This window comes from Macrotis lagotis, chromosome X (genome assembly GCF_037893015.1).
Source record: "Macrotis lagotis isolate mMagLag1 chromosome X, bilby.v1.9.chrom.fasta, whole genome shotgun sequence".
NCBI lineage: Eukaryota > Metazoa > Chordata > Mammalia > Peramelemorphia > Peramelidae > Macrotis > Macrotis lagotis.
In genome coordinates this window covers 311,764,142-311,776,380 of record NC_133666.1, presented here as the reverse complement: position 1 = coordinate 311,776,380, position 12,239 = coordinate 311,764,142, and the positions used below count along the sequence as shown (strand labels likewise).

The 12,239-nt window shown below is 38.2% G+C and overlaps 1 protein-coding gene across 2 annotated transcripts in view; it reads right to left on the bottom strand.

Moving 5' to 3' along the window:
• Positions 1 to 11,093, bottom strand: part of PSTPIP2 (proline-serine-threonine phosphatase interacting protein 2) — a 69,695-nt gene extending 58,602 nt beyond the window's left edge. For both annotated transcript variants that reach the window (XM_074201110.1, XM_074201111.1), the window contains exon 1: positions 10,975 to 11,093. In XM_074201110.1, the coding sequence (XP_074057211.1) occupies positions 10,975 to 11,007 (33 nt within the window). In that variant the 5' untranslated portion in view covers positions 11,008 to 11,093. The remainder of the gene's footprint in view (positions 1 to 10,974) is intronic.
• Between the last annotated feature and the right edge of the window lie 1,146 nt (positions 11,094 to 12,239).

Below are 12,239 nucleotides of genomic sequence, written 5' to 3'. Positions count from 1 at the left end.
ATTTAACTTTTCAGACTCTAGAGAACTCTCTGGAGAACTCTGGAGCAGAATAGTTCTCATCACTATGTAACTAGTTGATGCAGTGGTTAGAGTTATGGGGTCTAGATTCAGAAAGACACATTTTATAAGGTTCAAATCTAGCGTCAGATTGTGTGACTCTAGGCAAGTCACTTAACCCTGTTTGCCTCATTTTCCTCATCAGCAAAATGAGCTAGAGAAGGAAACAGCAAACTACTCCAGTATCTTTGCCTAGAATATCCCAAATGGGAACCAAAAGAGTTTGACATGACTGAAACTACTGAATGAAGATAATTTCAACATTTTTGGTAAGCTTGTCACTGTTGACTCAAATTGACCCTGAGGTAGGTTTATTTAGTGGTTATTTTGGACCACAATGTAGAGAAAAGTCTTTTTAAGTTCCTTCCTACATGAACCTTTCAAAATCATTCAGTAAGGGAGGAGAGGTTATTACTCAACCTGGTTCAAGATATAGCCAATCCTACCCAGTAGGATATCACTATCTATATGATCTTAGCTCTAGGTGGTGGAATTGTCCACAATTATCCCATAAATATCAATTTGCCTAAAAAAACTCCCACGATATCCTTGGCTCATTCAGTTCTAGTAAATGAGAAAGGGTGAGCCCACCTATTTCCAAAGTCATCCACTAGCTTTCTGCTAAGACTTCAAATCTTGCCCCATAGATAGTGCCTTCCTTCTGATTCAATCATTGCTGGAATGCAACTTCTGAGCACTCAGAATGCTCATTAAACACATGTGCATGCACACATACAGATACACTCATATACACACACATGCATGCACATCAAAACTTATGTCATTATTGGAGCCAGTTCATAGGATACTTGTATTATAGATCCCTCAAAGGTCATCTGGACCATAGGGATCAAACACAAGGTTAGGCATGAAGCAGTGATGGTCCTGAGTATGGCCTGAACCAAACTAAAATTTAATTGGTAAATATTTAATAAAATGAATAAAACTTCTCCTACAGGCCTAGAAGGGACCAACCACCTGCTATGCTTTTAGCAACTGTCTCCTGGGGTAATGGAGTATAAATGAGTTAATGAAAGTAAAATATTTTGCAAATGTGAAAATTAAGATAAATGTAAGTATATAGCTTAAGTCTAGATACATACTACCACAACAAAAAACTATTTTCCCCATGACAAATAGACATGGATGTATCAATAAATAACTTGAAAATTACCTTCACAATCTCTTTAGGAAGTCTGAAATATTACTATCTCCACTCCACAGATAAGGAAAGAGAAGTTTTAAAGGTCAAGTGGCTTGCACATAGTTGTGGTCATTGTTTGAGCTGGGATTCTCACCCAGGTCTCTCCTAACTTCAAGGTCATGCTTGACCCTCTCCAAAACACTATCCCTCAATTTTGGTTTAAAAAAATGGAAATGACCCTAGATTTTTGAAAGTTGTGCCATTCAGGTTCTACCATGCTAAAAACCTAGTATTTTTTTTAAGTTTTTTTGCAAGGCAATGGGTTTAAGTGGCTTGCCCAAGGTCACACAGCTAGGTAATTATTAAGTGTCTGAGGTCAGATTTGAACTCAGGTACTCCTGACTCCAGGGCTGGTGCTCTATGCACTGCACCACCTAGCCACCCCAGGTTCTACCATGCTAGAGAGGTTTCAAATATTATCTTGGTGATAGAACCTACTATCTGAAGACATAAACAGCTAAGTATTGAAAAACTCACTTGTATGTTGGCACTGGGTGGGAGGGGGGAGAGGGGGAGGCTGGGCAATACTTAAATTATTTGGTCATGGCAACCCAAGATATAAAAAAAATAAACAAAAATGACTCTTACATATAGACCTCAAAACCTTTAGGAGCAATAATACATGTCTGAAAAGGGATAGTGAACATAAAGTATGATAGCTTTTTTACCATCTATAAAGATAACTGGAAGTACTCAGAAAGAAAGACCTTTGTCCCATAGTCAACAAGCCAACTGATTATTGGAAGAACTGAACAATAACAACCATGAAATTTTTTCTTTAAATGAAATCAGAAGTCAAAAGGACATTTGAACTAAATAGAAGGGTAGATCACAAATATTCACTCTCTGGAGAGGCAAACATTGAAATTATTTGCCAAAAAGTCATAAAAAGTCATAAGAATTGTCTCATGTGACAATTGCTCACCTTGTATGCAGTATTCAAGCTGAGCACAAGCTAAAAGACCAACATAAAAGTAATAACAATTTGTATGTCAATACTATTTCAAAGGATGAAGAAGTAGAGAAATTCTAAAAAAAATTTGACAAGATACCTTAAACCATGTCTACATATTCTGAAATGTGGCTATTTCATTACAAAGATGACCAAAGGAAATAATATTGAGAAAAAATATTGGAAAATACAGCTTAGATTTGAAAGAAGAGTCAAAGGTTTGCAGTGAATTAAAAGGTTTCATAATTATGTGTCAGAAATACTTTTTTTCAGAAGAGTTGGAAGTTCCTAAATAAAGAGCACACTCAAAATGAAATTGATTGTATCTCAAAAGTAAATGACCAGATATTGATATAAGGATCATATTGGAATCAACTATTTATTAGGTCAAGCCACTGTATAATTAAAACAAAGGTCAAAATCAACATCAAATTAGAATAAATAAAAGAAAAATACAGTAAACATTTGCAACAGTTTCAATCTGACCTATTCAAATGTGTCTGCATTGCACCCCCCCCAAAATGGAGAGAAAATAAGTAATTATTAAGCATCTACTATGTTCTGGGGACTGTGCTAGGTACTTTATAATTATTTTCTCATTTGATGTTCACAACAGCCTTGGGAGGTAGGTACAATTATTATTCCCATTTTACAATGAAATAAACTGAGGCAGACAGATGTTAGGTGACTTGCCCAAAGTCAAATACCTTCTAAGTATCTGAAGTTGAGCTCTCTGTCCACAGTGTCACCTAGCTGTTTCTAATTCCCCTTGATCTTTACTATTTTCTGAGAGATAAATAGACTTGATAGACAATGCTAAAAGTCAGAGAGACCTAAGTTTTTTACTCTGATACATAATAGATATGTGGCTCTCATTAAATCACTTAACTTCTCAGGGCCTCAAGCAACTCTATAAACCTCTCAATTGCTGACTATTTGCCAACCCAAATTGGAGGAGTTTCCTCATTTGAAGTTCCTCATGCCCATGAATTTAGATTTCTAGTCCAAAATAATTACCACTTCCTACAAAAAATTTAATTTAAATAAGACAGTCATCATAAGGAAGGAAAAAAAAAAACACATTAACACTTATCAAGTGTAGAGACATGGCAATCAAGGTTAAAACTAATTTAAAATACAAATACATTTGCAAAATAATATAGAGGATGATGGCAGAATATTATGACTAGTATTATTTTACAAAATAGCAAACAGCAATGAAAACAAAAACAATTTTTAGAAAGCATGGCATGAGACCTGAGTCACATCATCCCCAAATCATTCAAAGTTGAAACTGGCAGAAGGACAATTTAAAAAAATGAAATTAGAAATTAGATGTGTCATTTTTTTCATGGTCTATTTGCAAGATTAATGGTAACAGAACTATCAATCCAACCAAGATCATACCTCAATCCCTGACATAGCTTCATAAGGGTTGAAAAGACACTTAAGATACCAAAGTTGAAAAGAACAGCTGGATCAGATATACCAAGGACATCCAAGCTGTCAATGACACTGTCTTGAAAGCTTTGAGAGATAATTTTACCAGACTTCACAGGAAAGCAAAAGGGTCAGATGGGAATAATAATAATAATAATAATATCTTTGCTTTAAAAAATTTATCAAAAGAACATAAGTACAAAGCCATAGGATACTTTTTCATTTTGTAAAATGTTTATCAGAATGATCTAAATACATATAGATATCCTTGATGAAAATATAAGAAGAAAAAATAAGTTAAAAAAATGAGAAAAAAACCAGACAGGTTTTCACAAATGATTTCTAAAACAAACTACATCTTTGCAATCATAAATTAATTGAAAGGTGCTTGTTGAGATTGTAGAAATATGATAGTTCATTATAGAAACAAACAAAAACAATTAACTCAACAGAGAGACTTCAGGTTCAAGGAATTTCAATACAGAATTTCTCATTTATATATCAGAGTCACACTAGACATAGGCAATGTGGGAAATGTTTCATTGTTATGAGGTCTTTGTTTTTCTTTTTTTTTAATGGAAAAGGTGGGAAAAAAGGCAGATTTTTATTGTCAAAAAATAAATTTTAATTAAAAAAATAAACAAATTAAATTTATAAGATGTTCTTTGATAGATGAACCAAGAGAAACAACTCTGCTTAGTAACTTCCTCTTTATTAATGACTTCTTTTTCAATAAGTGAGGCATAAACCAAGAAACACAAAATTCTAAAGTCTTCACTATTAACTTCTATGGGGTCTAAATAGATGGTGAGATCTTTCAAATGCTCTTATTTGAGAATAACATAGTGTTGATTATATCAAATCCCAGAAAAGCATAGTATTTCTTCAATGAGATATATAATCACTGTAAAGAGAATAACATAACAATCCACACGGGAAAAATTAAATGGATGAAAAAATCTTTTTGTTCAGTCTTTAAGATGCAACTGGATGATCAATCTATTGAATTAGTAAATCAATACACATATAAAGGATGGACACTAAAGGAAAATAATTAATTGGTCCCAGATTTGAATAGGAAAAAGAGGGCAGGTTGTGTAAAAATGGGCAATGCTATCAATGCTCCAAAATTCCTATGTAAACTTGAGAGAGCATTATCATTACCAGCATCATAATCATCATCTAAATGCAATTAAATTTGTACTATCATTTTCAAGAATGCAAGATTCATCAGGATTTGAAATCAGAATATCTGAGTTTTGATCCCCTTTCCTGATGCTTACTACCTGCTTGATCTTGGATAGATTGCTTAATCTTCTTGGGCGGCCTCTATTTCCTCACAAATGTTCTTTAAAGTATCTTCCAACACTGAGTCTCTGTACCTATGACTTTTTACCAAGGCCCCATGGAATTATACAAATCTGAGAATGCTGAGGAAGAGAGCATGAACAAGTCAAATTGGCTTTAGTAACAAGAATTCAAATAGAGAAGAGATGCCAAGTTTTCTACATCCAAAAGAACCAGGATCAGAAAAAGTCAAAGAAGGAGGCTTGTTCAGCTACTTGAATAAGAAAGGCACTACAAAAGATTTGACAACTTTCCATCATGTAGAAACTAATTTAACTGCTTACTACCTGTGCCTTTCTTTCCATTCTGGGATTCATCTATTTGACAGAGTGTGTGGAATATTTGGTTATTTCCAAAATCTTCTGGTGAAACCAGATCAGTATTTCTCAGAAAAGACAGCAACTACTTAATGATTTCAGTAGTTCTCCCTCTCCTTCCCACAAAATGCTTCCTGTACCTTACAAAGTGATGCTGAAATTACTTTAAAGGGAGGAAGTTTGGAAGGACATATAGAAGTGGGCACCCGAGGAAAGCTTAGATGAGGGCCTTCTTACAAAGCTTAAGTATGAATAGCATAGAGTTTGTAAGAAGGGTGGGGAAAGAGAACAAAAGGGCTCTGTGTACCTGGAAAAAAGGAAAGGAACAGAGTGGACTATGGAAGGGAGAAAAAAAAGGGAAACGGGGTTCCCCAAAACTGACGTCACAATCTTGACTCACTATCTATTTAACAGCACCTTTTTAAACAGTAACTCAAAAGAGAACAGAACCAGCTGAGGTGGAAAGACACAGGAGAAATGAGGCACCTGATCACTACTATGGGGAAATTGCATGGTCTAAAGAGGATGACAGAAACAAAGAGAAGAAAGGGGACAAGTCTCTCTACTTAACACTTACTACAGAGCAAGTTCCAGTTCCAAGCCTTTAATAAATATTATCCCATTTGATTTTCACAACATCCTTGAGACAAATGTACTCTTATTATCTACATTTTACAGCCAAAGAAACTGAGGCAGATGGACATGATGTGACAAAGGGGAGATCACTCATTCTGCTTACATTCCAGTCAAACTGGCCTTCCTCTTCTTCCTCACTCACATGATGTTCCATCCTCCATCTGTGCTGACTCCGCACAATTGGGTCTCAAGGTCAAGGCACTCCCTCCTTAACCTTGTTTTCTAAAATCCTTTGCTTCCTCCAAAACTCAGTTCAAATGCAATCTCCTCCCACATGAGACATTTCCTGATCTACTCCATTCTCCCACTGCCTTCTCCCGCCCATCCTGAAATTACATTGCATTCACTTTGCATGCATTTTAGATCTGCTTGTATGTGTATATGTTGTTTTTCCCAATACGGAGTAAGCTCTTTGAGGACTGGGATTGATTTATTTTTGTCATTGTATCTTAATGTCCAGCACATGGGGGAATATTTATAAATAAATGTTTGTTGATTTATGCCAAGGTTCCTTCTACTATGCACACATGAAGATGAAGAAACATCACCATCTTGGCAGCACCCTTTAGAAAAGACACAGTCACATTCAAGAATATAAGGTCTAGGGGTGGCTAGGTGGCACAGTGGATAAAGCACCAGCCTTGGAGTCAGGAGTACCTGGGTTCAAATCTGGTCTCAGACACTTAGTAATTACCTAGCCGTGTGGCCTTGGGCAAGCCACTTAACCCCATTTGCCCTGGCAAAAAAAAAAAAAAGAATATAAGGTCTATTTCTTGTTCCATCAGTGCAACAACCAGGGACAATTTTGGGCTGTCTGCAATGGAGAATATCATCTGCATCCAGATAAAGAGCTGTGGAGTTTAAACAAAGTTCAAGGACTATTCCCTTTAATTTAGGAAAAAAAAACAAATATCTTATTGTCTGATCTTGTTATCTCTTATACTTTTTGTTTATTCCTTAAGGATGTGATTTCTCTCTCATCACACTCAATTTGGATCAATGTACAAAAATGGAAACAAAATAAAGACGACAGATTGCTTTCCATGGTGGGGGGGGGGGGAGTAAGATTGGGAGAAAAATTTTAAAACTCAAATAAAATCTTTAAAAATAAAAATAGAGCACCGGCCCTGGAGTCAGGAGTACCCGAGTTCAAATTCAGACCCAGACACTTAAAAATTGCCTAGCTGTGTGACCTTGGGCAAGTCACTTAACCCCATTGCTTTGCAAAAAAAAAAATGTATGATCTAGCTGGAACAGATTCAATAGCTAAGGGCAAAGGATTAGCCAAGGAGATATCTGTTGGAGAAGTGAAAGGAGTTGGAAGAAAGATGCCCACAACTGTGCTAGATACTTAGAATACAAAGGCAAAAATGGGAAAAAGTCTCTCCCCTCTAAGAGTTTACATTCTAATTAAAGTCCATTGGATAGATTGAATATTATGTGTGTGTGTGTGTGTGTGTGTGTGTGTGTGTGTGTGAGAGAGAGAGAGAGAGAGAGAGAGAGAGAGAGAGAGAGAGAGAGAGAGAGAGAGATGGTCTTGGTATTTATTAGATTCATTTCCTGCTACTTGAGAAGTATTTTGCAAAACTTGATGCATTATAAAAATGAGTTATCGTTTATTAGTAAAGGAAGGCAAAGCATTGAGGGAGAGTAGGAAACAACTTGAGTCACTTCCTGAGAGAATGGTACTCAACTTCCAAGAGTGAGGTGTGCAGGCCACTTTAGAGATCATCTAGTTCAATTTTGCAGATAAGAAAACTGAAGACCATAGTGCTTAAGTAGTTTGTCCAAGGTCACATAAACAAAATAGCAGAGATGAAACGAGTCACCACTCTAATTTTCATCTCTATTTCCACAGTCACTGATTTTTTCCAGGTACCTTGATAGGCTCAATAAATATTTGTTGATTATTATTTCTAGTGGTCTATCACATTTCCTTCCACTTTGTATTTTCACTATTTTTAGTAAATATTCTTGTCCATAGTTTTACTAGGAAATGAGTAGAAATTTACTTCCATTTCTTGTCACAGTTGCTACAGAAGAAGGGAGGAAATCCACTTTAGGATATGAATTAAAATCCAATACAGTGTGAACTGCAGATAAATTTGAGTTTTGCATGAAGGATATCCCTCAGCTACTATAGTGTTATATAGGGAATGTTTCTCAAGAAACACAGAAAGGGGACACTATTCCATTTTCAGTTGAGATTTAAAAAAGAAAATAAATCAGAAAAGCTGCTTTATGTTAACCACTGCAGAGACAAAGGCCCTAAAACCTTGATGAAAGTGCATCTGAGATGGAAGCAGGATAAGATGAGTATCAAGAGGAGCAAATTATCCCCATACATTGAAGATTCTGATTAATTCTAGAAATCTACATGGGCCTGAGTATCTGTCATTGCCAGGTGACTCAAAAGTAATATATCAATCATATTATTGTAAACAAATCTTTAAGGTGAACAGAGGAGCTTATAAGAATCTATCAGCGAATCTTTTATTTAACAGGTCTTTTTTCTGAGATTTCATAATATTGAGTTTGCTCAATGAATATATTTTTCCTCCTTTACAATTCATCCCCACAAAGATTTTATTTCCTGCAGGTATTAGGCAAAGTTATTCTATTGTCACTAACACATTTCCACAGAGAATCGGACCGATATCTAGCAAAGTGTTCTGGGTATGACTTCCAAAGGTCTAGTGAAACTGCAGGACTAAAGCAAAAGATAAAAATAGGGGAAGTCAGATTAATCTTCAACATATCAGACCCACATACTTCCTATTATATACTAGAGACATATAGAGATAATGACATTTATATAATTGTAGAATTTGGCCCAGAAGGAAATTGTGATCACAGATTTAAAGTTAGAAGGGATCTTGGATTTCCCTCAATCCTCCCCCCTCCAAAAAAAGAAGGGACCTTGGAGACCATCAAGAAAAATGCTTTCAGTTTTATAGATGATGGAAGCATTATGTCAGTTTGCCTCTCAAAAGGGATGAATTTTCTCATAATCCTCAACTGAACTTTATAATTGTGAGCAAGTTAAATTTAAAGTTTTCTGAACCTCAATTCTACATGTGCATTCCATGTTCACAATAACACCTACATTTCACAGGGTTGTGAGGAAAGCAATTCACTGCATAGAATGCTTAGACTCTCAGCCTAAGGTTCATTCAGTGTGTCTATGCACAAAGAAGGTGAAGATGAAATTCTCTTTGCCCTACTCTTGTGACCCAGTTGGGGTATTATACCTGGATCCTTACTCTGAACTCTGAAGTTTAGCTGGTATTAACTAAGTCAGGGGCAGAGAGAAGTCATCATCCCTAGCTTATCTATTTCTGTCACCAGGGGAAGACAGTGTAAACAAATAACCAAAAACTGCATAGAAATTCAGAGAGATGACTTTAATCTACCCTTTGCATTTGGGGAAAGTAAATACAAAAAACAGGGCTGCCCAGTTTCTGAAGGAAGCATTCCACTTTAGAGGACAGATAGACAGATAGATGATAGAAAAATAAATAGATAAATAGATAGATAGATAGATAGATAGATAGATATTCCCTGCTCCAACAAATAAAATATCAGTGATTGGGAAAACTTTCATAGGAAGATATATTTGAAATGTATGTCATTAGCCACCTTCTGCAACAGAAACAGAAAGAAGCACAGATACTTTTCCGAAATGAAACTGGAAATTAGCACTGACCCTAAGAGGATTTCTTCTTTTCCTTTAATTCTATAGCTTAAGGAATTGTGAAATATAAGCGTAATGATAATAAAACATAGATCTTAAAATATTGGTTTCCATTTTCATTCAATTAAGCTAAAAATCTCAGTTTCCTCTCTAGAGGTGAGCTCTCCTGGTCACTGAATGAAATAGATATAGAACTGTGATGGTAAAATATTCAGGGATATAATCCTGTGATTAAAAATACAGAAATATAGGGGCGGCTAGGTGGCATAGTGGATAAAGCACCGGCCTTGGAGTCAGGAGTACCTGGGTTCAAATCCGATCTCAGACACTCAATGATTACCTAGCTGTGTGGCCTTGGGCAAGTCACTTAACCCCGTTTGCCTTGCAAAAACCTAAAAAAAAATTCTCACAGGCAAAGAATAAACAAGAAAGGGAGGGAGAGAAAGCAAAGAAAGAAGGAAGAAAGAGGAGGAAGGGATAGAGGAAAGACAAAGGGAGAGGAGGGAGAAAAGAAAGAATGGAGAGAGAAAGGAAAAAAGGAGGGAGGGGAGGAAAGAAGAAGGAAAGGGGGAAACGAAAGAGAGGGAGGAAATAGCTTGTATGTATGCAGCTATTATGTCCAAGCACTGTGCTAGACTAGTATCATCTTCAGGAAATTGTAAAACTTCATTTTTTAAAACTCTTGCTTCATTTCTTCTAGACATTCATACAGTCTTGGCTTGCTTACCGCCCCGAGCGCTTTCAGAGCCCCCAGGACCCAGGCCCAGAGCTTCCTAGCCCTGAGAGCGTAGAACTAGCCTCAGAACCGGAGGAAGTGGAGAGAAGAGGGAGGCTAGAAGAGAGGAGAAAAGGGAAGGGAGAGAAGGAGAGTGTGTGTGCTTATTTGTTGCCAATGGAGTCCCACCTCTAGTTTTTGGGAAGGTTCCTGGAGAAGCCCGGTGAGAGCACCAACCAAGCCCAGGAAAGTCGCCTTCCTCCCCTCTCTCAAGGCCAGTCCTAATGGGCATAAACTCCCAGAGCATCCCAGTCCGGTGCTGCTGCGCCCTCCCTACCGCCCACCCTTTGACTTCAGATATTGCTAGTTGGAAGGGAGCTCCGAGGTCCCCAGGGTGCCCTCCGGCCCAGCTGTTGGGGGCCAGGACTGCCCAGGCCGGATTCCAGGAGCCGGCTTTCCCTCCCACACCTTTCCATTCCTCCCCCTTGTAACTGTAGCCGCGCCGGCTCCTTTCCCGGCTGGACCGGCCGGACCCGCCGGACCCGCCGGACCCGCCGCCTGCTCCTCCTCCTAGCCCGCGGCACCCAGCCCCGATCGCTCCCGCTTCCTCACCCAGAAGTTCTCCCTGAACTTGGAGGTTTTCATGACGTTGGAGCTGGGCAGTGGATCTCCAGGTCCGGCTAGCAGGCAGGGCTGAGTGACTGCGGTGTGGCAACCCCAGCCCAAGGCTGTAATTTTTGAGTTCCTCATCGACCCGCCCCGCCCCGGGTCCTCAACTGTCAAGGCTTTTGGAGAAGTCGGAATCCCCGGGCTTTCCTCATCATCTCTCGGCCAGTGGTTACAGGGGAGCAGAGATCTTTAGAATAATCCCATCATCAGACGGGCAGAAGCAGCAAAAAGAAAAATGCTCATTTAAAGCTGTGTCCCCACTAGGAGCAGCTCACACACTTATATTCCCCTTAAAGATTTCAAAAAACGGGGGGCAGCTAGGTGGCATAGGGGATAAAAGCACTGGCCCTGGAGTCAGGAGTCCCTGGGTTCAAATCCGGTCTCAGAAACTTAATAATTACCTAGCTGCGTGGCCTTGGGCAAGCCACTTAACCCCGTTTGCCTTGCAAAAAAATCCTTAAAAAAAAAGATTTCAAAAAACGTTTTGTTATCTTAGCTTCCCCCTCTTTTACCTTCATATGCATTAATAAGCACAGCTGTTAGTTACTAAGCTTAGAAGTGAAGATACGCATTCATAAGTGAGACAGATTGCTCTCAAATAAGTTACTTTCTAATGGATCAATTCAAACTAAAGAATAATAACCAGAAAATGGTGTTTGGGTCTTCCTAAATTAAATTGAGCCTCAGGATGGCTGATTGAGGTGACCTTTCCAAAAATTATGGTAATGTATAATTGTTACTCATTTGAGCCTCAAGAAAATCCTATGAAGTAGCTGCTAATAAATAGTGTGTGGGGTATTGAGACCCTAACCCAAAATGACTACTCTGAGTGCTCTCAAAGTGGCAACAAAGAGGGGAGGCTAGGTGGCGCAATGGATAAAGCACCGGCCCTGGAGTCAGGAGTACCTGGGTTCAAATTCAGTCTCAGACACTTGATAATTACCTAGCTGTGTGGCCTTGGGCAAGCCACTTAACCCCATTTGCCTTGCAAAAACCTAAAAAAAAAAAAAAAAAACAAACCCAAAGTGGCAGCAAAGAGTTAAAATTTATTTCGGTTCTTGCAAGAAGCAGGGCAGTTCCTAACTCTCTATGAGAGAGAGAGACCTAGAAGGAAAAGCGGAATTACTGAAGCTGAAGCAGGGTTAAAAAGCCACAAAAACCACAACCCATTTCCCCTCATCTTTTCTGCTGACCCTTACAACAATTGG